The sequence below is a fragment of the Sphaerodactylus townsendi genome, linkage group LG07 (genome assembly GCF_021028975.2).
Source record: "Sphaerodactylus townsendi isolate TG3544 linkage group LG07, MPM_Stown_v2.3, whole genome shotgun sequence".
NCBI classification, from domain to species: Eukaryota; Metazoa; Chordata; class Lepidosauria; order Squamata; family Sphaerodactylidae; genus Sphaerodactylus; species Sphaerodactylus townsendi.
The window spans coordinates 7,902,550-7,928,936 of NC_059431.1; the positions used below are offsets into that span (position 1 = coordinate 7,902,550).

Below are 26,387 nucleotides of genomic sequence, written 5' to 3' on the forward strand. Positions count from 1 at the left end.
CATCTTCAGGCAGAGCCCAGAGTCACCATGCGGTCATCACGCCTCTCAGCAAACCCAACTTCTACATTTAGCTAATGATCGAATCACCCACTACAGGGAGCCCCCCACTCTCCCTCGAGGGGTATCCTCAGTGCGAGGAGGGATAGCTGGATCGCCTTCAGTTAAGGAAGGGATTCCCATCTAAGCGGGAGCATCTTCCCCACACCTCAGTGACTGGCACCTCCATCCCTGCGCTTTCATTCTCCATGACATCTGAAGAGATGTCACGTTGGGAGGTGGGACCTCGAGCTGTTAGGTCCCCTGAAAGCCTCGCCTCGTCACCTCCCCTCTCTGCCTCTTTCAGCTTCTCCCAGGTTCAAGTTGCCACCTTACAGCTTCTTTAAGAGAGAACGCATACCACGTTCCTCTTGAGTGCCAGGGAGCTCATTGCAGCGTAGGGCACACCCACGACTCTCTGTCCTAGTGGCAGATAGTCATACATGTGACACTCAGTGCAAAACACTGGAAAGCCCCCATCCCCCTGCTGGCTTTCTGCCTTCATATCTGATTTGTTTAGATATTTAAATATTAAGCTTTTAGTCACTGCCCCCCTGGAGCTATCTGCACGTACTATCTGTCAAATATGTCCTTATTTTTTTTTAAAAAAACAAAAAAATTAAATTAAAATTGCCGCTGGTTCCAGAGACTGAACTAAAGCCCCACCTCTAGGACAAAAGCCCCACCTCTCAGGACAAAGAGGAACAAGAGATGAACTCTGTTAACCCCTGTTAAGCCCCACCTTCCAGATTCTCCATGACATATAAGGAGAAAAAGAGATAACCCCTGTTAAAATAACACTGTTTTAAAAGCTGTGGCTTTGAGAAAAGCCCTCCAAAATGAACACCAGCAGGTCACTCTGCTCTTCCTGGCCAAGTTCTTATGTTCTGGCTTGTTCTTATGTTCTTAATTCACCCACCAGCCATTATGTGCAAGTCACCCAACACGTTGTGCGCAGATTCTGTGAGCACCCTACAATGTACAGAGACCCCCCAAGCATGTTTTTTTCCGTGTGAGTACGACTACCATATAGATCTGCAGCAACATGTTCATTATTGCCAAGCTATTGCAGAGAAATCCCTTTTTCTTTTCTTTTCTTTTGTGTGTTGCACATGCGCAGCTACGTAGTTGTGAGGGGCGCGTGTGCTCAAAGGAGTTGAAGCTTGTTGGCTGATGGGAAAGAGCTTGCCTTCTGGGCGTTACTGGTTAACTGGGCATTCTGGAGAACCAAGTGCCGGATAATGAAACCTTTGCTATAATAAGATCGTTACGCTGTCAGTATTGACTCAGTAGAGATACGTGGATATAATGAATTTCAGAATTTTTTTTTATGGATGCGGGCAAAAAAGATTGTATATTTTTTTATTTCTTTAAGAAGAATTGCTTAATCTTAGTGCTGCTTTTAATATGGAACTCTCAGGCCCGTTCCGCACATGCAGAATAATGCACTTTCAATCCACTTTCACAGTTGTTTGCAAGTGGATTTTGCTCAGAGGTGGGATCCAGCAGGTTCTCACCAGTTCCCGAGAGTGGGTTACTAATTATTTGTGTGTGCCGAGAGGGGGTCACTAATTGGGTCTGCTTTTCCATTAGAAATTCCATTCGGTCCAAAAATCATAAAGTCCTGTTGTTTCCTATGTGGCTGGTTAGTGAAGGTAGAAAATGGGATAAATTCTCCCTGTTGGGCTGTTTTAAAAGCATGTTTTAGTAATATGGTAGAGTTCCTTGTTTAAGGAAAGTATCCTTCTTTTGATTTTTAGAAACAAAATTAAGTATTTGAAAGTATGAAGTATTTGACAGGCCGTCAATTAGAGGAGAAGTAGTTGTTTCTGTTGGCAGTAGACGATAGGACTTGCTATCATGAGTTTAAATTATGGACAGAAAGATACCAGCTGGAAATTAGGAACTTTTTTTTTACAGTAAGAGTATTTTACAGTAACAGAGACATTATTAATGCCCCACCCCCGGAATGCCCGGCCACGCCCCCGTCGTGCCCCGCCCATCCCCATTAGCGCTACGCCACTGTTTGAATCCCACCACCACGGGAACCTGTTACTAACATTTTTGGATCCCACCACTGATTTTGCTATTCCGCTCAACTGCAAAGTGCATTGAAAGTGGATTGAAAGTGCATTACTCTGCATGTGCGGAAGGGGGCTAAGCCTGAGATGATGTTGCAAAGATTCCACAACGCTTCAGACAAAATCCATGACCCTCTGGCAAGTGCAGTTTCCACAGCCAAATCTATGTCAGGTGCTTTTAACTCAAGAGGTGACGTTGTCCTTTTCTCTTTCTTTCCAACACCCCCAGAGCGCCCTCATGCCAGCCCAATTATTCTTCAAGACAGAAGATGGGGGCAAATATCCGGTCATATTTAAACATGGGGACGATTTGCGGCAAGATCAGCTCATTCTCCAGATCATTTCACTCATGGACAAGGTGACAGATTTCTATTTTGCCCGTTTGGTAACTTACCTTAAAACAGCTTTACGATGCAATCCTAAAGAGAGTGACTCCAGTCTGAGCTCATTCAATTAAATGGGCTTAGACTGGAGTAACGTTGCATAGAATTGAAGAAGAAGAGTTTGGATTTATATCCCCCCTTTATCTCCTGCAGGAGACTCAAAGGGGCTTACAATCTCCTTGCCCTTCCCCCCTCACAACAAACACCCTGTGAGGTGGGTGGGGCTGAGAGAGCTCCAAGAAGCTGTGACTAGCCCAAGGTCACCCAGCTGGCATGTGTGGGAGTGTACAGGCTAATCTGAATTCCCCAGATAAGCCTCCACAGCTCAGGCGGCAGAGCTGGGACTCAAACCCGGTTCCTCCAGATTAGATACACGAGCACTTAACCTCCTACGCCACTGCTGCTCCCTGCACTATAAATCAGCCAGGAGGGGCAGTTCACCTCCAGTGACGGAAACCTGAGCATCTTCTAGGGCAGTGGTTTGCAAACTTTTGTGAGTCACGCCCCCCTAGTTCCATAACATCATCCCCAGGACCCCCTCCCCTAACCCTGTAGAAAACATCATTCAAAATAGCAGTTTGCATGACACACTAAGGAAGATACTAACAATGCAATTCAAAACAGTAAGAATTGTGTGTGTGTTCCTAAAGCAATTCAAACCTTTTGGTCAAACTTATGCAGCACAGTTGAAGAACTTGATCTAGCGACATCAGTTTTTCAAAGCCTGGCATGAAAAACTGGATCGTTTGCACTGGGGTTTTGCGCTATTTAGAGGCAGAATCTTGGAATTGCATTTGTCAGTATGGTATCGTAACCTCATCATTCATAAATGTAGGCACCCACCTACAGAGCTCACCTGGTCACCCCCTTGCCTTTAAGCACCCTCCAGGTAATACCTCGCCCCCCCCCCCCCCCAGGAAGCAGGACTGTACACTTTGAGAACCACAAATTTCATAGAATCATAGAGTTGGAAGAGACTGCAAGGACCATCAAGTCCAAGCCCCCTGCCATGCAGGAACACACAATCAAAGCACTTCCGACATAGGTTCATCCAGCCTCTATTTAAAAATCTCCAAAGAAGGTGACTCCATCACCCTCAGAGGCAGTGAATTCCACTGTTCAACAGCCCTGACAGTCAGAAAGTTCTTCCTAATGTTTAGGTGGAATCTCTTTTTCTGCACCCTGAATCCATTACTCCGTGTCCTAGTCTCTGAGGCAGCAGAAAACAAGCTTGCTGCCTCTTTGACATGACATCCCTTCAAATATCTAAACATAGCTGTCATGTCCCCCCTTAACCTTCAATTCTTCAGACTGAACATCGCCAGCTCCCTAAGTCTGTCCTCATAGGGCATGGATTGCAGACCTTTTACCATTTTGGTTGCCCTCCTCTGGACATGTTTCAGCTTGTCAATATCCTTCTTAAATTGCGGTGCCCAGAATTCAACACAGTACTCTAGGTTCTGTGTGGTCTTGTCAAACCTGAAAAGCAGGAAGATAATAAACTATCCATGTGACACTGTCGCCGCTTCCCTTTTTGGTGTCGCTGTCATGTTCTCTTAAGAAAATCCGGACGACTTTGTGAAACTGTCTTACCTGTTCTGTTTTTGTCACCCTTCTGTTTCGCCTGCAGCTCTTACGCAAGGAAAATCTGGATTTGAAACTAACTCCGTACAAGGTCTTGGCGACCAGCACGAAGCATGGTAAGGTGACTCCGTTTCTGTGTGCTTATTAAGACATTTATCCCTTGCCCCTTCTGACAGCTTGGAGCGGATCACAGCCGAGGAAAACGACACAAAATAGCGTGTTTTCTCTGCTTTTCTCTAGTTAAGAGCAGGTGGATTTCTAATCTTGAGAACTGGGTTTGAGTCCCCACTCCTCCACCTGAGGGGAGAGGCTTATCTGGTGAACCAGATGTGTTTCTGCACTCCTATGTTCCTGCTGGGTGAGCTTGGGCCAGTCACAGTTCTCTCAGAACTCTCTCAGCCCCACCTCGCTCACAAGGTGTCTGTTGTGGGCAGAGGAAGAGAAAGGAGCTTGTAAGCCACCTCGAGTCTTCTTACAGGAGAGAAAGGTGGGGTATAAATCCAAACTCCTCCTCCTCCTCCTCCTCCTCCTCTTCTTCTTCTTCTTCTTCTTCTTCTTCTTCTTCTTCTTCTTCTTCTTCTTCTTCTTCTTCTTCTTCTTCTTCTTCTTCTTCTTCTTCTTTAATTTTGAGGCTCTTTCTCCATCTCTGCAGGTTTCATGCAGTTTATTCAGTCCGTCCCTGTTGCAGAAGTCCTTGCTACTGAGGAAAGCATACAGGTATGTGTCTTGGCAGGGGTACCTTATGAGGCAGGTGTGGGAGGAGATTTGGCACAAGAGCACGTGTTTATATGTTGTCACAAGTCCAAGTGTCTGTGGCTGATTCCGCACGGGCTAAAAACAGCGGTGTGAAAACGGTGTGAAAACAGTATAAACTCTTTTACAGCGTTTTAAACCCTTTTACACCATTTTCACAACGTTTCCACACTGCTGTTTTTGGCCTATGTGGAATCAACCTGACAGTTTTGTTGGGGAGCAGCTTAGCTCTCCTGAGGCCCAGGTGGTCCACTGACCTTCAGAATAGATGATGCTGAGATGGTAGGTACTTTGTTTATTTAAATCTCACCTTTCTGCCCGATAGGGACCCAAAGAGTGTAGAATGCAAACTTTTGGGATGCACGCTGATGTCCGCTTCTGGAAGTGGGATGCTATCGAAAATAACCATATTTACAATAATGTGGAAATAATGTGGAACGTTCCTCCGGCGTCCTTTCACTAATATTTCCAGGCCGATTCCTTGTTGGAATTCATTATAACCCCGCGCCTCCCTCCCTCCTTCCCCCCACCCACAAATAAAGTACACGACTGCACATTTGCCATTTGTTTCTCTTACCTTCGTCCACAATCGCTTTGCATTGCTAATGCGATTTAAATGTGGCTGCCCCGACGCAGAAAGAAATACATCTACTTCGGAAGCATTTAACACTCTCTGTAATTATGCAATAACTCTGCGTTTGAAGTTCAACCAGACGGGGGGTGGGGGTTGGTGGGATTCTTTCAAGGAGAAAGAGGGGCCCTTGAGTGTGCCGCAATGCAAAAGTGATTTTAAATCTTTCCTTCTGCGGAGGTTAAGACAATGCCATCAGATGTAAACTAAGCGGCGCAGTCAACGCTGAAATAAATAAATAAATCTAAATTGCTTTGATTGTGTTTTTTTTTAAAAATGGGATGTTTCTGCATTTGGCCTTGTCTTCCTTCTAAGTAGCAAGATTGATACTTGGAGAGAAAATTTTTTGCTCATTGCGTATGGTAATAGATTGTGTACAGTAATAGATTTTCACCAAGGCTGAAAGCGGAGTTTTTCAACCAGCCCTGTCGATTGTCATCAAGGACGTAGGTAAGGGGGGGGTTCTCGGGTTCAGACCCCCCCATTGCATGTCCGAAGCTCCGCCCCCCCCCCCCCCGTTTGTGGGTTTTTGTATTTTTAAAGTGTTTTTTTGTTTCTGGCCTGCAGGGGGCTTAGTTTTTAGGCTAGCGGCACCAAAATTTCAGGCTATCGTCTGGTGACACTCCTGATGATACCAGCCAAGTTTGGTGAAGTTTGGTTCAGGGGGTCCAAAGTTATGGACCCCCAAAAGGGGTGCCCCATCCCTCATTGTTTCCAATGGGAGCTAATTGTAGATGGGTCTACCCATTTGAGGGTCCATATCTTTGGACCCCCTGAATCAAACTTCACTAAACCTAGGATAGTCTGCTGCTGATACCACCCCGGTTTGGTGAAGGTTGGTCCAGGGGGTCCAAAGTTATGGACCTCCAAAAGGGGTGCCCCATCCCTCATTGTTTCCAATGGAAGCTAATAGGAGATGTGGGCTACACTTTTGAGAGTCCATAATTTTGGACCCCCCGAACCAAACTTCACCAAACCTGGGTGGTATCATCAGGAGAGTCTCCCAAAGATACCCTGAAAATTTGCTGCTGCTAGCTTAACAGCCCCCACCCCCCACCCCCATAAAAATCTATACCTACGTCACTGATTGTCATGGTGTTTTGTGGAGGAAAGAAATAAACACCCCAATGTTCTCTGTTCTTTTCCCCTCCAGAACTTCTTCCGAAAGCATGCTCCGAGTGAAACTGGGCCCCACGGGATAAGCGCAGAGGTGATGGACACGTATGTCAAGAGCTGTGGTAAGTTCTTGCTCAGGGTTATGTATTTCAGGCCCATTGGTCCTCTCCGGGCTAATGCCCTCTGCATGATATGGATCAGTCCTTAGAAGTGCATGCATGCTCACTGTGCACCAGCCAAGTGAGCTCCCAAAGGCACCTGGTGGGCCACTGCGAGTAGCAGAGAGCTGGACTAGATGGACTCTGGTCTGATCCAGCAGGCTCGTTCTTATGTTCCTTCCTTCCTTCCTTCCTTCCTTCCTTCCTTCCTTCCTTCCTTCCTTCCTTCCTTCCTTCCTTCCTTCCTTCCTTCCTTCCTCCTTCCTTCCCTTCCTTCCTGCCTTTCTTCCTTTCTCTTTCCCTCCCTTCCTTCCTGCCTTCCTTCCTTCCTTCCTTCCTTCCTTCCTTCCTTCCTTCCTTCCTTCGCTTTAAAAAGGGCTTGGAGGAGAAGTCGATCTATGGCTACCAATCTTGATCCTCCTTGATTTGAGATTGCAACTGCCTTAGCAGACCAGGTGCTCAGGAGCAGCAGCAGCGGAAGGCCATTGCTTTCACCTCCTGCATGTGAGCCCCCAAAGGCACCTGGTGGGCCACTGCGAGTAGCAGAGTGCTGGACTAGATGGACTCTGGTCTGATCCTACAGGCTGTTGTTCCTTTGAACTGGAGATGCTGGAAATTAAACCCATAATCTTCTGTATCCTAGGAAAAAGCTCTACAATTTTGCCACAAGCCCTTTCCCCTAGTTAGCAAATAAAATCTAGGTGTCTTGTGGCATTTCGTGGGATTTCCTGGGGAAGCCATCTTGGTTGCTGACGATGATTTGCATTTCTTTCCAGCTGGATATTGTGTGATAACGTACATTCTCGGCGTGGGAGACCGACATTTGGATAACCTTTTGCTCACCAAAACAGGTAACGTGTCTGTCATCTTATTTGCATGTATTTTGTCATGAGATAAAGGTCCTTCTTTGCACCTTGCCCTTTCCGTACTAGAGATTTCATCAAACCGTTTGCTGCTACGGCCTGTTGTGTTGTGAAAGAATTCTCATAATTTATAAAGCCCTACGGGGTTGCTGTTTTTAGTCCTGGGTACCTGAAGGGAAACATCCACCCCTATACTCCTGCCCCGGTGCTGAGATTGGAGGGGAAGGACCACTTGACTGTCCCACCCTCTTCAGAGGTAAGGAGGGTGGGGCAGTTCAGAGGGCCTTCTCTACAGTGGCCCCTACACTGTGGAATGCCATCCCTCCAGAGGTTTCCCAGATGTCTACTCTCTTGGGGTTTGGGCACCTGGCAAAGACCGTCCTTTTCATCCAGGTGTATGGCTGACTCCCCCTGCTGGGAAAGCGTCCCCCCCACTCCAAGGTACCCGTACCCCCTTCCTTTTTTGTTTGTGGGTGCAGGAGATTCCAGATTGTTTTGGGGTTTTTTAGGATGGGGTTTAATTGTGATTTTACTATTGTGGGATTTTCACTGTTGGGATTTTACTGTTGTGTGGTTTTTATTGTAACCCACCCTAAGACTGTAGTAAAAAGTGAGGAGCAGCAGTGGTATAGGAGGTTAAGAGTGTATCTAATCTGGAGGAGCCGGGTTTGATTCCCAGCTCTGCCACCTGAGCTGTGGAGGCTTATCTGGGGAATTCAGATTAGCCTGGGCACTCCCACACACGCCAGCTGGGTGACCTTGGGCTAGTCACAGCTCTTCTGAGCTCTCTCAGCCCCACCTACCTCACAGGGTGTTTGTTGTGAGGGGGGAAGGGCAAGGAGATTGTCAGCCCCTTTTGAGTCTCCTGCAGGAGAGAGAGGGGGGATATAAATCCAAACTCCTCCAACTCCTCCAACTCCTCCTCCTCCTCCTCCTCCTCCTCTTCTTCTTCTTCTTCTTCTTCTTCTTCTTCTTCTTCTTCTTCTTCTTCTTCTTCTTCTTCTTCTTCTTCTTCTTCTTCTTCTTCTTCTTCTTCTTCTTCTTCTTCTTCTTCTTCTAAATAAATAGAAACTGAAACAACAGGAAACTGGACAGTACTTACCCCGACCAAGATCTCAGGGAACCAGATGCCAGCTGACCATTTCTACAGGGGGTGTAGGACTGGACTATCGAAAGATGGGTCTGTGGATCGGATCCCATGAAGCTGTTCTACGGGTGCTCTTCTTGCACTAGAGTAAAAGCATTGCCATTCTCAGGATAGATCTGCAGGATCCGAGCCTCTATTTATAGGGCAGCAGCGAACTCAATTAAGGTCTGATTAACACCCTCGCGGAGGATTCCAAAAGAAAGGAAAACATCTCTTTGTTCAGTATCGAAGAGATTATGGCCAATATCAATCTAATTAACTAGTACTAATAAATGTTTTTTGTTTCTTTAAAAAAAACCGCTCTCTATTTGGAACGCAGTCAAGGGTATAATAGCTACTAAATCTGTCGAAAGACTTTTTAAAAAGAGAGACACACGGCATATAATTAACAGATCTTCAGATTGCTTTGTGATAGTCTGCCAAACGCCAGCGAGCTGTATTATTTTATAAGCAACACAATTAGGACTTTTGGAAACAACGTGAGCGTTAATCCATTTGTTTTAGGAGGTCTATTTGCCATTCCAGCTCCCTCCTCTTTTCGCAGCCGCCAACTCCTCAGTACTTTGCGCTTTTGAAAACTTGGTTGGAATTCCTGGTGCATACTTTGTTCCACACAAAGATGATAGCAGATTGTATATTCCTCCACCACAGTACAAAGCTTTGTTGTAGAATGCTCTGCCTGCATGGTGTAGTGGTTAAGAGCAGGTGCACTCTACTCTGGAGAACCGGGTTTGATTCCCCGCTCTGCCACTTGAGCTACGGAGGCTTATCTGGTGAACCAGATTAGCTTGCACACTCCAACCAGTGGTGGGATCCAAAAATTTTAGTAACAGGTTCCCATGGTGGTGGGATTCAAACAATGGGGCTGGGCGGGGCATTCCAGGGGTGGGGCATTAATAATTTCTCTGTTACTGTAAAAAAAATTCTCTGTTACTGTAAAAAAAAGTTCCTAATTTCCAGCTGGTATCTTTCTGTCCATAATTTAAACTCATTATAGCAAGTCCTATCATCTACTGCAGAAACAGAAACAACTACCGTATATACTCATGTATAAGTCGAATTATTCAGCACATTTTTAATGCTGAAAAAGCTCCTCTCGACTTATATGCGGGTCATTAAAAAAATTGTGTTTTTACTTTGCCGGTCAGCAGGGGGTGCAGTTTTTCAGGGTACCCTCAGGAGACACTCCTGATGATACCAGCCAAGTTTGGTAAAGTTTGGTTCAGGGGGTCCAAAGTTATGGACCCCCAAAGGAGGTGCCCCCATTCCCCATTGTTTTCAATGGGACCTATTAGTAAAATGAATGGAGCTACTTCCTTTTGAGGGTTCATAACTTTGGGATCTCCTCTGAATCCAAACTCTTTACCAAACCTTGGCTGAGCTCTCATCAGGAGAATGTCTCTTTATAATACCAGCCAGGTTTGGTGAAGTTTTGGAGTCAGGGGATCCAAAGTTATAGGACCCCCAAAGGGGGTCCCCATCCCCCGTTGTTTACAATGGAAGCTAATAGTAGATTTTCCATTTCTGATAATATCACTCTTAAAATCTAAGTTGGGTTACATTTGGACATACAGATGAGGAGGAGGAAACCAGTTTTGAAGGATTTTAACTCTTGTGTTTTAGCTTGGTTGCTGGTTGAGCTAAGGTTTTTGTACTTTTACAGTTATTGTTGATACCATATTGTTCTTGTTGACCCTCTTTTCCACTTACAGAGCCAGTTTACTGTTTTTCTTTGAAATAAATTTTCAAAAACATTTGAACCTACTGATGCCTCTATTGATGTAATTTTGTTGGTATCTATTTTTATTTTTTTAAAATTTACCTCAGCAGCTGCTGCATTTCCCACTCCTCAATCTTATAATGAGGTCAATAAGTTTTCCCAGTTTTTGTGGTAAAATTAGGTGCTCTTTCGGACTTATATGCTGAATTCGGACTTATACACGCAAGTATGTACGGTTACTTCTCCTCTAATTGACTGCCCTGTCAAATACTTAATACTTTCCGATACTTAATTTTTGTTTCTAGAAATCAAAAAAAGCGATATTTTCCTTTTTAAAACAAGGAACTTTACTCATATTTCTAAAAAACAGCCTAACAGGGAGAATTACATCTCCATTTTCTACCTTCGCTAACTAGCCACAGCATAGGAAACAAATGGAATTTCTAATTCCTGAAAAGCAGACCCACTTAGTAACTAACTCCTCTCGGGCAAACACAGCCAATAATTAGTAACCCACTCTTGGGAACTGGTGAGAACCTGCTGGATCCCCAATTCCTGACTCCAACATACGCCAGGATTCACAGTGCCCATGAGTCACACAGCTCTTCGCTCTCTCAGTCTCCTTTCACCCCACCTCACAGGGTGTTTGTTGTTGGGGAGGGGGGAAGGGAAAGGAGATTGTCAGCCCCTTTGAGTCTCCTTACAGAAGAGAAAGGGGGGATATAAATCCAAACCCTTCTTCCTCTTCTCTTCTGGGTCCCAATGCCTATCTAGCCCTGCTCCCCTCATCCATTAGAAAGCTGGAAAGTAGAAATACATTTTGGCATAAATGCTCTTGTATCAATGCACCAGGTTCAATGATGCACAAAATAATGGGTTTGACAAAGGCAGCATGTAAAAAATGAATGATAATTCTCATATTCGTTCGGGACTATATTCTAATGTGGAGGCATACAGCTCTCAACCACTGCACCTCAATTGATGGAAATATCATCTGTGTATGAAGCAGAGCTTAGCAACTACCAGGTTGTCGCTACAAATGCTTGCAAGATTTGGGAACCAGCTGTGACCAGCTCTTCAACTATGTCGTAGCTGCCTAGAGCTTTTGCATATAGGCAGGTTATAAATTTAATAAACAAGCAAACTTTATGCTTACTCATTTCTATCATATGCATGCTATTTTGGATTTATATCCCCCCTTTCTCTCCTGTAAAGAGACACAAGGTGGCTTACAAGCTCCTTTCCCTTCCTCTCCCCACAACAGACACCTTGTGAAGTAGGGGGGGCTGAGAGAGTTCCGAAGAACTGTGACTAGCCCAAGGTCACCCAGCAAGCATGTAGGAGTGCGGAAACACATCTGGTTCACCAGACAAGCCTCCGCCACTCCAGTGGAGGAGAGTTCCGAAGAACGGTGACTTGTCCAAGGTCACCCAGCAGGAATGTAGGAGTGTGGAAACACATCTGGTTCACCAGATAAGCCTCCACCACTCCAGTGGAGGAAAGTTCCGAAGAACGGTGTCTCGTCCAAGGTCACTCAGCAGGAATGTAGGAGTACGGAAACACATCTGGTTCGCCAGACAAGCCTCCGCCACTCTAGTGGAGGAGAGTTCCGAGGAACGGTGACTTGTCCAAGGTCACCCAGCAGGAATGTAGGAGTGTGGAAACACATCTGGTTCACCAGATAAGCCTCCACCACTCCAGTGTAGGAGAGTCCAGAAGAACGGTGACTCGTCCAAGGTCACCCAGCAGGAAGGTAAGAGTGTGGAAACACATCTGGTTCACCAGATAAGCCTTTGCCACTCAGTTGGAGGAGTAGGGAATCAAACCCGGTTCTCCAGATTAGAATCCACCACTACACCATACTGGAGGAGCATACGTTTTGCACGCAGAAGGTCCCAGATTTGCTCTCTGTCATCTCCAGTTAAAAAGGACCAGGCGGTCGGCGATGTGGAAGAACTTCACCTGGACCCTGGAGAGCAGCTCCCAGTCCGAGCAGACAACCCGGAACCTGATGGCCTGATGGTTTCATAAGGCTGCTGTGTGTGTGTGAGCGATTCTGTTTCCTTCCCCATTCCAGCTTTTCACTGGAAAATCCCAAAGAGTCCTGCAGGGGGCAGAGTCTGCCCACAATAATTCCGGCTGAGCTCTCTCTTCGCCGATTGCAGAAGAGCAACGCGGTCTTGTCTGCAGTCTCAAAAAACAAACCGGAGAGACCTCTGACATTTAAGTCTCCTTTCTCTTGTTGGCCCGAGAACATTTGGAGCCGAAACCCCACTGGCAAGAGTTGACTCTGGCTGAGGCACATGCCAAGAAAAGCTACCTTATTTGGGGTTAGGATCCACAGATCCTAGTAAAAACCAATTGTGACCCTGTCCTTTGGCACAAAGGAATCTTCTGCTGGCGTGGGACAAGGATAATGGGTGCAGGCTATCCCTGTAGCTTCTGCCATGCTTCCAAACCTGCCATGCTTCTAAGCCTCCGTCACTCCAGTGTAGGAGAGTTCCAAAGAACGGTTGGAAATCACAGACACAGCCAGTCCAAAGGTTCACCATTGTTCCTTGGTCTTAGGCAGCCAGTTCGAAAATGTTCGCGTCCTCCATTTTTGGCAGTCCTAGTCGCAATCTAAATTTAAATTTCCGCTGGCGCCAGGATTTAAAGAGACTTGACCTAGCGTATAGAGACTGTCACAAGGTGGTTAAGGTAAAGGCTCCAGCAAAGCACGTGGTAAATTATCTGAGACTTTTCAGGAAACAACAACTGAACGGAAAACTCCTGGTGTCCTTTTACCGCTGTGCTATAGAGAGTGTCTTAACCTACTAGCATCTGTGTATGGTTCTCCAGTTGCACAGTGGCGGATACGAAGGCGCTCCAAAGGGGGATCACTCCTGCACAGAGGATTATCGGCTGCCCTCTCCCCTCCTTGGAAGAACTCTATAATTCCCGCTTCCTAAAGAAAGCTTCCGCAAGTAAAACATTCTGCAGAGACCCGTCATCCTGCCGTCCGTTACACACTTCGGAACCGTCACCATCCGGCAGCATTTTGCAAAACAGGTCTATCAAAACTAGGACCAAGAGGCTTAGAGACAGCTTCTACTCTGGAGCTGTGGCTATGCTGAACTCCGCGGCTTCGTGTCGATGTGTTTGGGGCTGTGTAGGGATGGGTGGAGGAAGGGGACAGTGAGGATGGGGTATGAGTCTGAAATTGTGTGCATCGAGGAATGCTGCTGTACATTTCGTTGTGCGTGCACAACGACAATAAAATGCTTATGCTTAATCTGCCATTGCGAGGAAACCTCTGCCACTGGTTCCTCACTGCGTGGCTCTTTACTACCCAGTTTCGCAGGGTGTTCTTACCACCAGCTTGCTGTACGTGAACTTGTCACTGTGGTACATCTTGCACTTGCTGCTGCAGGGAAGTCTCTGCCACCGACTCTCCCTTATGCGACTCACCAAAGGGGCCACCATTGCCGTCACCGGCTCCTTGCAGAAGCCGCACCGGTCGCCACAGAAGGACCCTTGTCACTGGTCCCCCGCTGTTTAGTCTACTAGGGGGGCTCCTGCCACCAGCCCCCCGCCGACCAGGCTGCTGAAACCAATCTCTGCGCAAGCCAGAATTGATGCCCGCTATTAGCTTGAAACGCCGGCATCCTCCGGGAGCCGCCCAGCAACTGTTTCCTCCAGCAAAGGGGAGCTGAGACATGTTGGTCTTATGCATGCTGTAAAACATCATTCTGCACAAATATCACCACCACAAGAGTTAGGAATCAGAGTATGGATCCAGCAGGTTCTCACCAGTTCCCGAGAGGGGGTTATTAATTATGTGTGTGTGCCGAGAGGGGGTTACTAATTGGTGATTTTGCCATGTGATTTTTTGCCTTAGTTACGCCCCTCCTCTCAGCAGCAGCGTGGAGAACTTGAAGCAGTCTAGCAGGAGGCGCACCGGCGTGCGTGGCAGCCTGCGCCTGCGTGCATTTGTTTCCCGCCCAAGGACCGGCGCAGCGGCTGCGTCCTTGCCACAGCCCTGCCCAGGAATGCCCCTCTCCGGAATGCCTGGCCACGCCCCATCATGCCCCGCCCAGCCCCATTGGCGCTACGCCACAGTTTGAATCCCACCACCATGAGAACCTGTTACTGAAATTTTTGGATCCCACCACTGGGCGGCTTCCCACATTTAAAATACGATCCGTGTTAAAAAAAAATAAAATCTTGCTAGATAGACTGTTCCACCAGGTAGGGGCCGGGGCAGAAAATGAAAAGAAAAGGGGTCAGGCCAGTCAGACATTTTTCAGGCCAGGGTCACCTTCTTTGGAGGTTTTAAAACAGAGGCTGGATGACCATCTATTAGAAGCAGAGGTGGGATCCAGCAGGTTCTCACCAGTTCCCGAGAGTGGGTCACTAATTATTTGTGTATTCCGAGAGGGGGTTACTGATTGGGTCCGCTTTTCCGTCTCCACACCCTCGCCTCCCCCTCTCTTCTTCTTTCTCGTAGCCCGGAGCTTGCCGGCTAGTAAGAGGAGGGACCCGTTAACTACTGTTGGGTCCAGGGGACTCTTTAGTTGTTTCTGTCGGCAGTAAACGATAGGACTTGCTATAATGAGTTTAAAGTATGGATAGAAAGAGACCAGCTGGAAATTAGGAACCATTTTTTACAGTAAGAGTTTTTTACAGTAACAGAGACATTATTAATGCCCCGCCCCCGGAATGCCTGCCCCCACCCCCGTCGCTCCCCACCCAGCCCCATTGGCGCTACCCCTGTTTGAACCCCACCACCATGGGAACCTGTTACTAAAATTTTTGGATCCCACCACTGGTTAGATGAACTAAAGTAGTTCTTCCAGTTTAACCATGTTTACTAAGTGTAAAAGTTTTTAAGAGGTTTGAAAAAGGGGAAAAAAAACAGAACTCCGTGTAAACGAACTCCTCCGGGCGCCATCTTTAAATGTTTAATAATTTTGGCTCTCAAAAGCTTATACTCAAGTTTTGGCTTTTGAAAACATCTTGACTCTTGAAAGCTTAACCCACCCCACCCACCCCTACAAAATTGTGACTCTTGGAAGTTTATGCCCTGAATATCTTCACTCTCAAAAGCTCATATCCCAAAATTCTTGACTCTCAAAAGTGTAGACTCAAAAATCTTACTTCTCTCTAAGGTGCTACTGGCACTCGGCAACCTATTGGGCAGGGAGGTTGCTTTAGTAACCCCTTCTCGGCACTCAGAAAAAAATTAGTAACCACTTCTAGAGAAGTGATGAGAACTGTTTGGATCCCACCTCTGATTCTGTTGCAAACCAACATGGCTGCCCTCTGGCTCTATCTTGTATTATTTATTAAAAAAAAAACCCCGCCTTTTTTGCCATTTTTCAGTCCTTTATTTATCTATTTTAGCTGTATTTTTCCCCCCTCCCAAGCATTGTCAGGTCTGTTGATTCTGACAAATCCGAAACAAGAAATGCTCGGAAGAGCAGCCTTCCTGGGAAGGAAGCAGTTGATTAAACTGACAGGGACAAATAGCTTGGAGGCATTCCGGGTGGCCTTTTCCAAACCCTTTCCCTGTAAATTGGAACCTGGAGAAGATGGTTAAGAGCAGAAGTTCTCTGGCAAGACTCTTCAGTAGGGGAAGGTTGTAGCCCGCGGGGCTGCGGGAGCGCTGAAATGCGGACCACACACTGAACGGAAATCTTTGATGCATGTCCAGTAGGGATATTCTCCTTGTGTAATTTCTGGATTGATATTTTGAAAGGATCTGGGGAGCGATGGAGCTAGCCAGCGGGCAGCCGGCAAAAGGTGTCGTTTACTCATTCAAAAACCTCTGCCGTTCTTATAACTTGGCAGACACGGGATTTCACCTTGCTGTTGTACTGAATCTTGGAGATCCAATCAGCACAGTGTGTGTGCGACATTGTGGGTTTATGCAGGTGAGAATAGTGGTACAGAACTGACTAGCCTACTTATTTTTTTGTATTTATTTGGCTCAATTTATATGCCGCCCTCCCCAAAAAGCCTCAGGGCAGCTTACAATAATAAAACATAACATAGTAAAACTGAATTTGGTGGACAATTAAAACTGCTATTAATAATTACAGTGAAGTCCAAACTCATTAAAATACAACTGCAGTTAAAATCAACTGAAAACTGAAAAGCTTAAAACCAGAATTAGGATTAGGGCCGGCAACAGATGTAATTGCACAGGCCTCTACCAAAAGCCCGGCGGAACAAGGGGACGCACGTAGATATTAAACAACAGTGGCGACAAAAGCTCTCCCTGTGGGACGCTGCAACTGGTCGGGTGACGCTGGGAGAGCCCGTTGCCATGCGACACGCTGCCCCCCGACCCTGGAGAAAAGAAGAGACCCAGCCCAAGGCTGAGCCTTGAACTCCATCATCCGCGAGGCGGTGGATCAAAAGATTGTAATCGACCACATCAAATGCTGCTGTAAGGTCTAGTAATACCAGCAGTGCTGTCCTTGCCTCGATCTAGTTGTAAGCGGAGTTTGTTTGTTTGTTTAATTTAATTTCATATACCACCCCATCCCCGAAGGGCTCTGGGCGGTGTACAACATAAAACCATATATATAAAATCATCATAATATAGCTTCCAGAAGTGGCGTAGGAGGTTAAGAGCTCGTGTATCTAATCTGGAGGAACCGGGTTTGATTCCCAGCTCTGCCGCCTGAGCTGTGGAGGCTTATCTGGGGAATTCAGATTAGCCTGTATACTCCCACACACGCCAGCTGGGGGGCCTTGGGCTAGTCATAGCTTCTCATAGCTCTCTCAGCCCCACCTACCTCACAGGGTGTTTGTTGTGAGGGGGGAAGGGCAAGGAGATTGTCAGCCCCTTTGAGTCTCCTACAGGAGAGAAAGGGGGGGATATAAATCCAAACTCTTCTCTTCTTCTCCATAAATATAATAAAATATAATAAAAACAGCAGTTGTTTCCTAAGATAGGCATCTCACTTAAACTTAGTCCTCCGAGAAGGAGTGTGGGAGAGGCAGTGGGTCCTAAGAACATAAGAACATAAGAACAAGCCAGCTGGATCAGACCAGAGTCCATCTAGTCCAGCTCTCTGCTACTCGCAGTGGCCCACCAGGTGCCATTGGGAGCTCACATGCAGGATGTGAAAGCAATGGCCTTCTGCGGCTGTTGCTCCCGAGCACCTGGACTGTTAAGGCATTTGCAATCTCAGATCAAAGAGGATCAAGATTGGTAGCCATAAATCGACTTCTCCTCCATAAATCTGTCCAAGCCCCTTTTAAAGCTATCCAGGTTAGTGGCCATCACCCCCTCCTGTGGCAGCATATTCCAAACACCAATCACATGTTGCGTGAAGAAATGTTTCCTTTTATTAGTCCTAATTCTTCCCCCCAGCATTTTCAATGGATGCCCCCTGGTTCTAGTATTGTGAGAAAGAGTGAAAAATTTCTCTCTGACAACATTTTCTACCCTATTTGGCAACTAACACAGTACAAAAATTTCGTATAGGGAAATGGGAAATAGGGAAAAATAGAACATTGGTATGGAAAAAATAGAAAAAGAAATAAAATAGAAAATGTTGGTGCCATATCATTCCGTTCCTGCATTTCCAACTGGTCTCATCTACTGTAAAAACTTGTATTTAATTACATGATACAAAACATAAGTTGCCCTAAACGTGTGGGATTTACACACACACGCACACATGCACGCACACATGCATCCTGGAAAATATAAACTGTTCTTTTTTCATGTTTTATAAGCTAAGGTGCATATTTAAAATAACAATTTAAAAAAAAATTGAGGAGCTTTGTTAATGTGTGCTCTGACCACTTGTGAACCACGGGCAAAAGAGTGCTACCCTACCAGCTCCGTATGCAAATAAGGCTAAGATTAATTAACACCTCTTATTCCCTGTGTACTGCACTGGAAGGAAATGTAATTAGAGTCACAAGAGTTATTTTGTTGTCTTAAAAAGAAAAGTACATGTGTCTCTAGACATTGCCCCGTGACGAGCTTGAAATGGGAAGAGATCTTTGTAGTTTAGACTGGTTTGGCTTTGCAAAAGAGCGTTCATCACACGGAGCTGCCAAATACTGAGCCGGAATATACAAATATATGGAGTTCCTCAAATAACTTTGAGTTCCTCTAGTATTCTCACAATACTAGAACCCTCCCCCCTCCCCCTCCCCCTCCCTCTCCTCCTTCTCCTTCTCCTTCTCCTTCTCCTTCTCCTTCTCCTTCTCCTTCTTCTTCTTCTTCTTCTTCTTTTCCGGTAACGATTGAGCAGACAGGGCACCTCACTAGGTGAATGATTATTTGATTTGCCTGATTTCTAACGTCAGTCCTCTCCAGGCCATGAGTGTTCCCTATTGACCTCACTTCCACGTTGTCTAGATCCATCCCATCATTTTATTTACTTAAAACTTTTATAAATCTCAGGCAACTGAACTAAACATCCCTCATTTCCACGAGAGGGTGGGAAAAAAGACGAGATTCGCCCTGTGGGGGCATTTCTGCTGCTGTGCGCAGAACAGCTATCGAGGCGCCACTCCGCAGATAGATCTAATGCCACCCTTTTGAATTTCCCCCACAGGTAAGCTTTTCCACATCGACTTTGGCTACATTTTGGGACGGGATCCGAAGCCTCTTCCTCCACCGATGAAGCTGAATAAGGAGATGGTGGAAGGCATGGGCGGGACGCAGAGCGAGCAATACCAAGAGTTCCAAGTATAGCAGTAAGCTATAATGGGCATGCCCTTCACCTCCTGCGAGGGTACGAAATGGCTGGCTGGCGGCTTGGAGTTGTCGGCTGACTTGTTGACTTTGGGGAGGGGGGGATCTGGGCCTGGAGTCCTGACTGGCTGTTGCAATTGTGTGCGGAATCCTCTCGGTCCTTCCCAAATTCTTCTTCGGAAACCCAAGACCAAGTATAGAACCTCCTGGCTTATTCTGCCTGCTTCCCCCAAATCTTTCAGCCATTTTGTCTCCATTCCCTTTAGTTACATGAGCCAACTTGTGAAGAAGAAGAAGAAGAAGAAGAGTTGGTTTGTACATTATGTTTTTCTCAGCTTTTAAGGAGTCTCGTTCACCTTCCCTTCCTCGCCCCACAACAAAGATGTTGTGAGACTGGTGGGATGGAAAGCCCTAAGCAACCCAACAGGTTCCATATCCCTCAACCCCTCCCTCCTCTTTCGCCAGGGCCTTGACCAGATTATGGGCCACACACAGAGGTGGGATCCAGCAGGTTCTCACCAGTTCCCGAGAGTGGGTTACTAATTCTTTGTGTGTGCCGAGAGGGGGTTACTAATTGCGTCTGCTTTTCCGTCTCCACGCCCTCGCCTCCCCGAGAGGCCTCCTGCCTTTGAACGTGGAGGTTCCATATAGCAATTGCGACTGATAATGTAACTCCCTGAACTGGGTTAATCCCTTTCAGGTACTGCAATTCACTGATTCTCAGCCTTTCGTACCTGTTATCTCTCCAGTCTCTATCAAAGAATCTGTGTGTTTCACAATTGCTGTGTTCAGATTTGTGAGTTGGGGCATTTTCTATAATGTGATAATGATTTAGAAATGACCTGGTGCAAAAAAAATTGGGGGGGTCATGGTGGGGTGGCTGCCCATGGGGGGGGCATCCAACTCAGGTTTTGCCCAGGTACGCCTCTGCCCCCTTTGCTGAGGGGGGGGGGGCTGGTGAGGGAACCTGTTACTAAAATTTTTGGATCCCACCACTGGCCACACACCCCTCTCCTTCCCCTCAGGGTGGATGGGCCTTGATCAGATGACGGGCTCCTTCCTCCCCCCTTCCCTACCTTCCAGAGTAGATGTGCCTGAACCATATTGCAGGCCCCCTCCCTCCCCTTCCCCCAAGGTGGGTGGGGCTTGACCAGATGAGGGGCCCCCTCCGACGAACAGACAGACAGATGGACGGATGTGGCAGGGGTTGATAATGGAATCAGCATAGGCTGAATACTCTGTATCTAACTTTTCTCCAAGAGTAACGTTTCCACGTTGATACATTTCATATTGGTGGCCAGAGGTCCCTTCCAGACACCTTATATCTCTTCTTCCTGGAACAGACGCCCTTTCCACGCTTGCAGAACAATGCACTTTTAATCCACTTTCACAATTGTTTGCTGGTGGATTTTGCTATTCCGCAGAGTCAAATCCAGCTGCAAAGTGCGTTGAAAGCGGATTGAAAGTGCATTATATGCATGTGCGGAAGGGGCCGGAGTCCAGCGAAGGAACGGAAACGTCTGTCGAACAGAGGGTAACCTGCGTAGGCACGGGAGGTAGGCGGAGACAGTCACACCAAGCAATATCTGAGGCCGTGGACAGGCCTCTCCGTCTTGCTGAAAGCCGAGAAGGGGAGAACTGTCTCTTTGCAAACTGTCATTGGTAAGGCATTAGCGGCGATTCGGCAGCACGAGAAAACAAAGACGAGTTATTAATCAGCGGTTGCCGTTAACTCCCATCCCCCCGGAGAATCATCAGGCAGGGATTAACCTGCGCAGGTGACATTCAGGGGATCCATCATCCGCATTCGGTCGTCTGGGACTCGGAAGACATAATGATTCTTTTTGTGTGACTGTGCTTCATGGAGCAGCTTCAGAATTTTCCTCCTTGCTTGCCTCAGAAGGCTGGGATTGTTCTCCTTTTGTAATAAATGCATCCATTTTAAGGAACCGTGTTGGGAAACCGGCATCCAAGAGGTAGACCTGTGGGTGTGATGGTGTCCGCTGAAATATTTCCTGGTGCCCAGTAAGTGCTTGTGGAAACTGAGTGGGGCCTGGTGGGGCCCTGGAAGGCTTCTGATTGGCCGCTGGAGATCCAATGGTTGGGCAGATTAGGAAAAAAAGTGATTTCAGTGGCTGTGATAGTTTTTTATTCTAGGGCCGTGGTGGCGAACCTTTGGCACTCCAGATGTTGTGGCCTACAATTCCCATCAGCCCCTGCCAGCATGGCCAATCGGCATGACATCTGGAGTGCCAAAGGTTCGCCACCACTGTTCTAGGGGCAGTACTGTGTAGTGGTTAAAAGCGGTGGACTCTTATCTGGTAAACTGGATTTGTTTCCTTGCTCCTCCATGTGAAGCCTGCTGGGTGACCTTGGGCCAGTCTCAGTTCTCTCAGAACTCTCTCAGCCCAGACAGAAGAAGAGTTTGGATTGTATACCCCACCTTTCTCTGCTGTAAGGAGACTCAACATGGCTTACAAACTCCTTTCTCTTTCCCCTCCCCCCCAACAAACACTCTGTGAGGTAGGTGGAGCTGAGGGCGTTCTGATAAAACTGTGACCAGCCCAAGGTCACCCAGCAGGAATGTAAGAGTGCGGAAACACATCTGGTTCACCAGATAAGCCTCCACAGCTCAAGTGGCAGAGCAGGGAATCAAACCTGGTTCTCCAGATTAGAATCCATCTTCTCTCAACCACTATGCCACCGGAGGTTCTCAAGAAGTTCCCAAGAAGAGAAACTTCCACAGGTGAAGGTACACCTAGAAGTTTGAGGGGAAAAAAATCAGTTGAGGCTATGGAGAATAGAGTTTGCAGAAGATAAAGGGTATAATAACAGGCAGAGGGGGTATAGAAAGAGAGATGGCTGGCAGGAAGAGTTTGGAAAGTGAGGACTTTAAGCTGGAAGTTGATGCGGACAGTGACGGAGCACCATAGTAAAGGCTTAAGGACGGGGTGATTGGCGATAGTGTCATAAGAGAACGATGAGTTTCGCAGAAGCCTTGTGAACGGGCTAAACGGTAGTGATGCGTCAGGAGGTTATGCTGCCAAGGAGGACATTAGAATAGGCTAGATATTAAGATGATTGTCAGAGGTGAACGTGGAGTTTCCCGCAATCCGGCCTTGGGCTTTGGAGGACGGAGGTCCGCTTTAATATATCGACTGCCGAGTCTCCCAAGCTTTTGCAAAGGAACCATTAACAGATAATATTAAAAGGTGAAGAGCATTTCGGATCAGACGTCTTCGGCGTGATTGCCTTTGAAACGTTCCTCGCCGTGAAAAATTCGAGCGAGATACCCTTTGCCTTCCAGAAAGCTCGAACTGGGAGGGGGATGTAAATGGCTCGTCATCTTGATTGGATCTTTATGATGTATGTGGAATAAAACTCGGGGAAGTGGGGAATATTAAAGGCAATATTTGGAAGGCATTTGAAATTCATGACCGCTGAATTCATTCAAGGGGGTGGCGGTGGGGGGGGAGGGCTATCTTAGGAGCAGAAGATGAAGCTACGGGAAGAGACTACCCATCTGAATGATAAAACGTCTAAAAAGATACAGGGAGGAAAAACAAATATCTGGTTTGAATCCCAACGCCGGTGTCGCAAGGAACTTTGAACTGTTATTTAAACGTGTCTGCGGAAACACTGAAAGCAAGAAGACATTATTGTGGCGACGGAACCTGGAATGGTGGCAAAAAGACCATGCAGGCTATGTCACTGTTGTAGAGCATTTGTTTGATATGTGGAAGTTCCCCAATTCAGTCCCTAGCGCTGAAGTCTCCTTGATCCACTAGGTTTGATTCCCCACTCCTCCACATGAAGCCTGCTGGGTGACCTTGGGCCAGTCACAGCTCTCTCAGGACTCTTTCAGCCTCACCTACCTCACAAGGTGTCTGTTGTGGGGAGATGGAGGGAAAGGAGTTGGTGAGCCACCTTGAGACTCCTTATGGGAGAGAAAGGCAAGGTATAAATTCAAACTCTTCTTCCGTGAGTAAGACTTGCCCAAAGGTAAAATTCAGGGTGGGCTAGGTCCCCTCTGGCTATCGAGGAGGGATAGGGGCAGAGGTGGGATCCAGCAGGTTCTCACCAGTTCCCGAGAGTGGGTTACTAATTATTTGTGTGTGCTGAGAGGGGGTTACTAATTGGGTCTGCTTTTCCATTAGAAATTCCATTAGGTCCAAAAATCATAAAGTCCTGTTGTTTCCTATGTGGCTGGTTAGCGAAGGTAGAAAATGGGATAATTCTCCCTGTTGGGCTGTTTTAAAAACATGTTTTAGAAATATGGTAAAGTTCCTTGTTTAAGGAAAGTATCCTTCTTTTGATTTCTAGAAACAAAATGAAGTATTTGAAAGTAGAGTATTTGACAGGCAGTCAATTAGAGGAGAAGTAGTTGTTTCTGTTGGCAGTAGACGATAGGACTTGCTATAATGAGTTTAAATTATGGACAGAAAGATACCAGCTGGAAATTAGGAACTTTTTTTTACAGTAAGAGTTTTTTACAGTAACAGAGAAATTATTAATGCCTTGCCCCCGGAATGCCCGGCCACGCCCCATCATGCCCCGCCCAGCCCCATTGGCGCTACGCCACTGTTTGAATCCCACCACCCTGGGAACCTGTTACTAAAATTTTTGGATCCCACCACTGGATAGGGGGGGTTGTATGGAGTTGCCAGATTTAGATTTGGATACTCCTGGATGGTTTGGAGACGGAGCCCGGGGAGGACAGAGACATCAGTGGGATACAGGGGGGGTACAGTGCCCTCCAAAGCATCCATTTTCTCACGAGGAACTGATTTACGTGGTCTGGAGGTGAGCTGTAACTCGTGGGGATCCCCAGGTCTTCTTCATCTTTAAATACCCAGCAATTCTGGCCATTTCAAGTTTGAGGCAGTGGAAGATAACAGTCTTTGTAGGAAATAAAAGAACAAAGGTTATTTTCTTGTGAATTGTTTTCTGGGCCACTGGAATAAAGCATTCAGACCACTTACGAAACATCATTTCTAGCCATGTTAAGCAAATTGCAATATCTGTTACTCGGCAAAGGCTTTTCCAGCAGAGGTTATTCCGTATATACACATTTTCTTCCCTCTCCTCCCGCCCCCCCACCCCGTCTCTGGTATAAATCCGTACTGACATTTCTTTTGTGCCCCAAAAATGATAGTTTAAATAATTGCCTGAACTGTACGTCATCTCAGATGCCGCCGAACAGCTTTGGAGTTTTGTCTGTGAGAATAAAACGGAGCCGATTTCTTATGGGTAAGGGGCGGGGGGGGGGGGGGAACCCTTAGAAGATGGACCCGTGTTTCTAGCACAATGTATTAAATTGGAAACGCAGACAGCTGTCAAACTGCTCCTCTCTAATGGTTATAAATGACTGTGAGGTTTGGAGAAGTTTTGTTTTTTCCTTCATGCCCGGTGCGGTTGGATCTCGTCCTCGGTGTCTACAATTAATTTTGGATGCGGGACGTATATCGAAGTGGACGGGAATTCGTGCTAGTTTCGCCCAGCGTTTCTTTCTCGTGAAGGCTCCCAACATAAAAGAATTCCCTCATCCTTTCCTTTTCTGTTTGAAGAGGAATACGGGCTCTTGTACGAGAGAGAGAGTCTTACAATTAACGTAACGAATATATTGTGGCTGTAAGGTTGTGACTTTGTTATAGTTGGTAGTTTGGCCTTGAAGGAGATTCCTTCGCTACGTTGGGCTGACTGCCCAATACGTCTGTTATCACTTGCTTAACCTTGCTTTCCATCTGTGTGATATAGCTCTGTGTGAAACCTGTGCTTTCGGTTTGTTAGGTGGGAACTGCTAATTGTTTATGTTCAGCTCTTGGCGGGAACCGAGACCCTTAAAAGCGGCTGCCCGACAGGAGGGGGGTTAGAATCTGCATTGCCTGTAGACGATCATGAAAGCCAGCTCAATAAAGAACTATTAAGGTTGCTTTTGGACTGGACCTTGCTGATTCCAGTGGCACTGCGGACAGTAGCTGCCAAAGAAAACTCTTTAAAAGAAGTTACTTTGGCAATAACTTTTTCAGCTCTGGTCCCAGCCTAGTGGAACGCTCTGTCTGAGGAGACTAGGGTCTTAAGACAGCAGGGATATAGGTAAGGCAAGGGATATAGGTAAGGGGGCAGCAGTGGCGTAGGAGGTTAAGAGCTCGTGTATCTAATCTGGAGGAACCGGGTTTGATTCCCAGCTCTGCCGCCTGAGCTGTGGAGGCTTATCTGGGGAATTCAGATTAGCCTGTGCAATCCCACACACGCCAGCTGGGTGGCCTTGGGCTAGTCACAGCTTCTCAGAGCTCTCTCAGCCCCACCTTCTTCTCCTCCTCCTCCTCCTCCTCCTCCTCCTCCTCCTCCTTCTTCTTCTTCTTCTGGGGACCCACCATGGTTGATGTTTGAACATTTTAATGTTATTTTTAGATGATTGTTGTATGCCACCCTGGGCCAAAAGGAGATATTAAATTTAATAAAGAAAATAAAACAACTACCAAAGCACAATGATCTTTACAGTGTGGTTGAAGGTAAGGTGCTGGAGCCATTTTGTGGTTGTGCCCACAGGGTCAAAAGACTTCAGGCCCCATATTTAGAGATTTATATCCAATGCTACAAACCCCATTAAGGTAGGGATAATCTTTCAAAGTGGTCAGGAGATCTAGCAATCAAAGGCACAGGGTTTGATTGTGTTTCCATCAGCATAAGCATAAGCATTTTATTGTCATTGTGCACGCACAACGAAATTTACAGCAGTATTCCTCGATGCACACAATTCCAGACTCATACCCCACCCTCACTTCCCCCTTCCTCCACCCATCCCTACACAGCCCCAAACACATCAACACCAAGCCGCGGAGTTTAGCATCGCCACAGCTCTGGAGTAGAAGCTGTCTCTAAGCCTCTTTGTCCTAGTTTTGATAGACCTGTATCATCTGCCGGATGGTAACATTTCAAAAAGAGAGTGTGCTGGATGAGACGGGTCTCTCAGAATATTTTGGGCTTTCTTTAGGCTTTGGGAATTATAGAGTTCTTCCAAGGAGGGGAGAGGGCAGCCGATAATCCTCTGTGCAGTAGTGATCACCCTTTGGAGCGCCTTCCTATCTGCCACTGTGCAACTGGAGAACCATACACAGATGCAGTAGGTTAAGACACAGGCAGTCTTCAAAATCTACCTGAGATGTAACCATTGGTGGGTCAATGTTTCAGACCCTGGTATCTCC

General features: G+C 46.7%; 1 protein-coding gene across 2 annotated transcripts in view; it reads left to right on the plus strand.

The window, feature by feature from the left end:
* Positions 1 to 26,387, plus strand: part of PIK3C3 (phosphatidylinositol 3-kinase catalytic subunit type 3) — a 115,860-nt gene that overhangs the window by 47,337 nt on the left and 42,136 nt on the right. For both annotated transcript variants that reach the window (XM_048504122.1, XM_048504123.1), the window contains exons 17-22: positions 2,347 to 2,475; positions 4,131 to 4,200; positions 4,737 to 4,801; positions 6,622 to 6,706; positions 7,519 to 7,593; positions 19,040 to 19,215. In XM_048504122.1, the coding sequence (XP_048360079.1) occupies positions 2,347 to 2,475; positions 4,131 to 4,200; positions 4,737 to 4,801; positions 6,622 to 6,706; positions 7,519 to 7,593; positions 19,040 to 19,179 (564 nt within the window). In that variant the 3' untranslated portion in view covers positions 19,180 to 19,215. The remainder of the gene's footprint in view (positions 1 to 2,346; positions 2,476 to 4,130; positions 4,201 to 4,736; positions 4,802 to 6,621; positions 6,707 to 7,518; positions 7,594 to 19,039; positions 19,216 to 26,387) is intronic.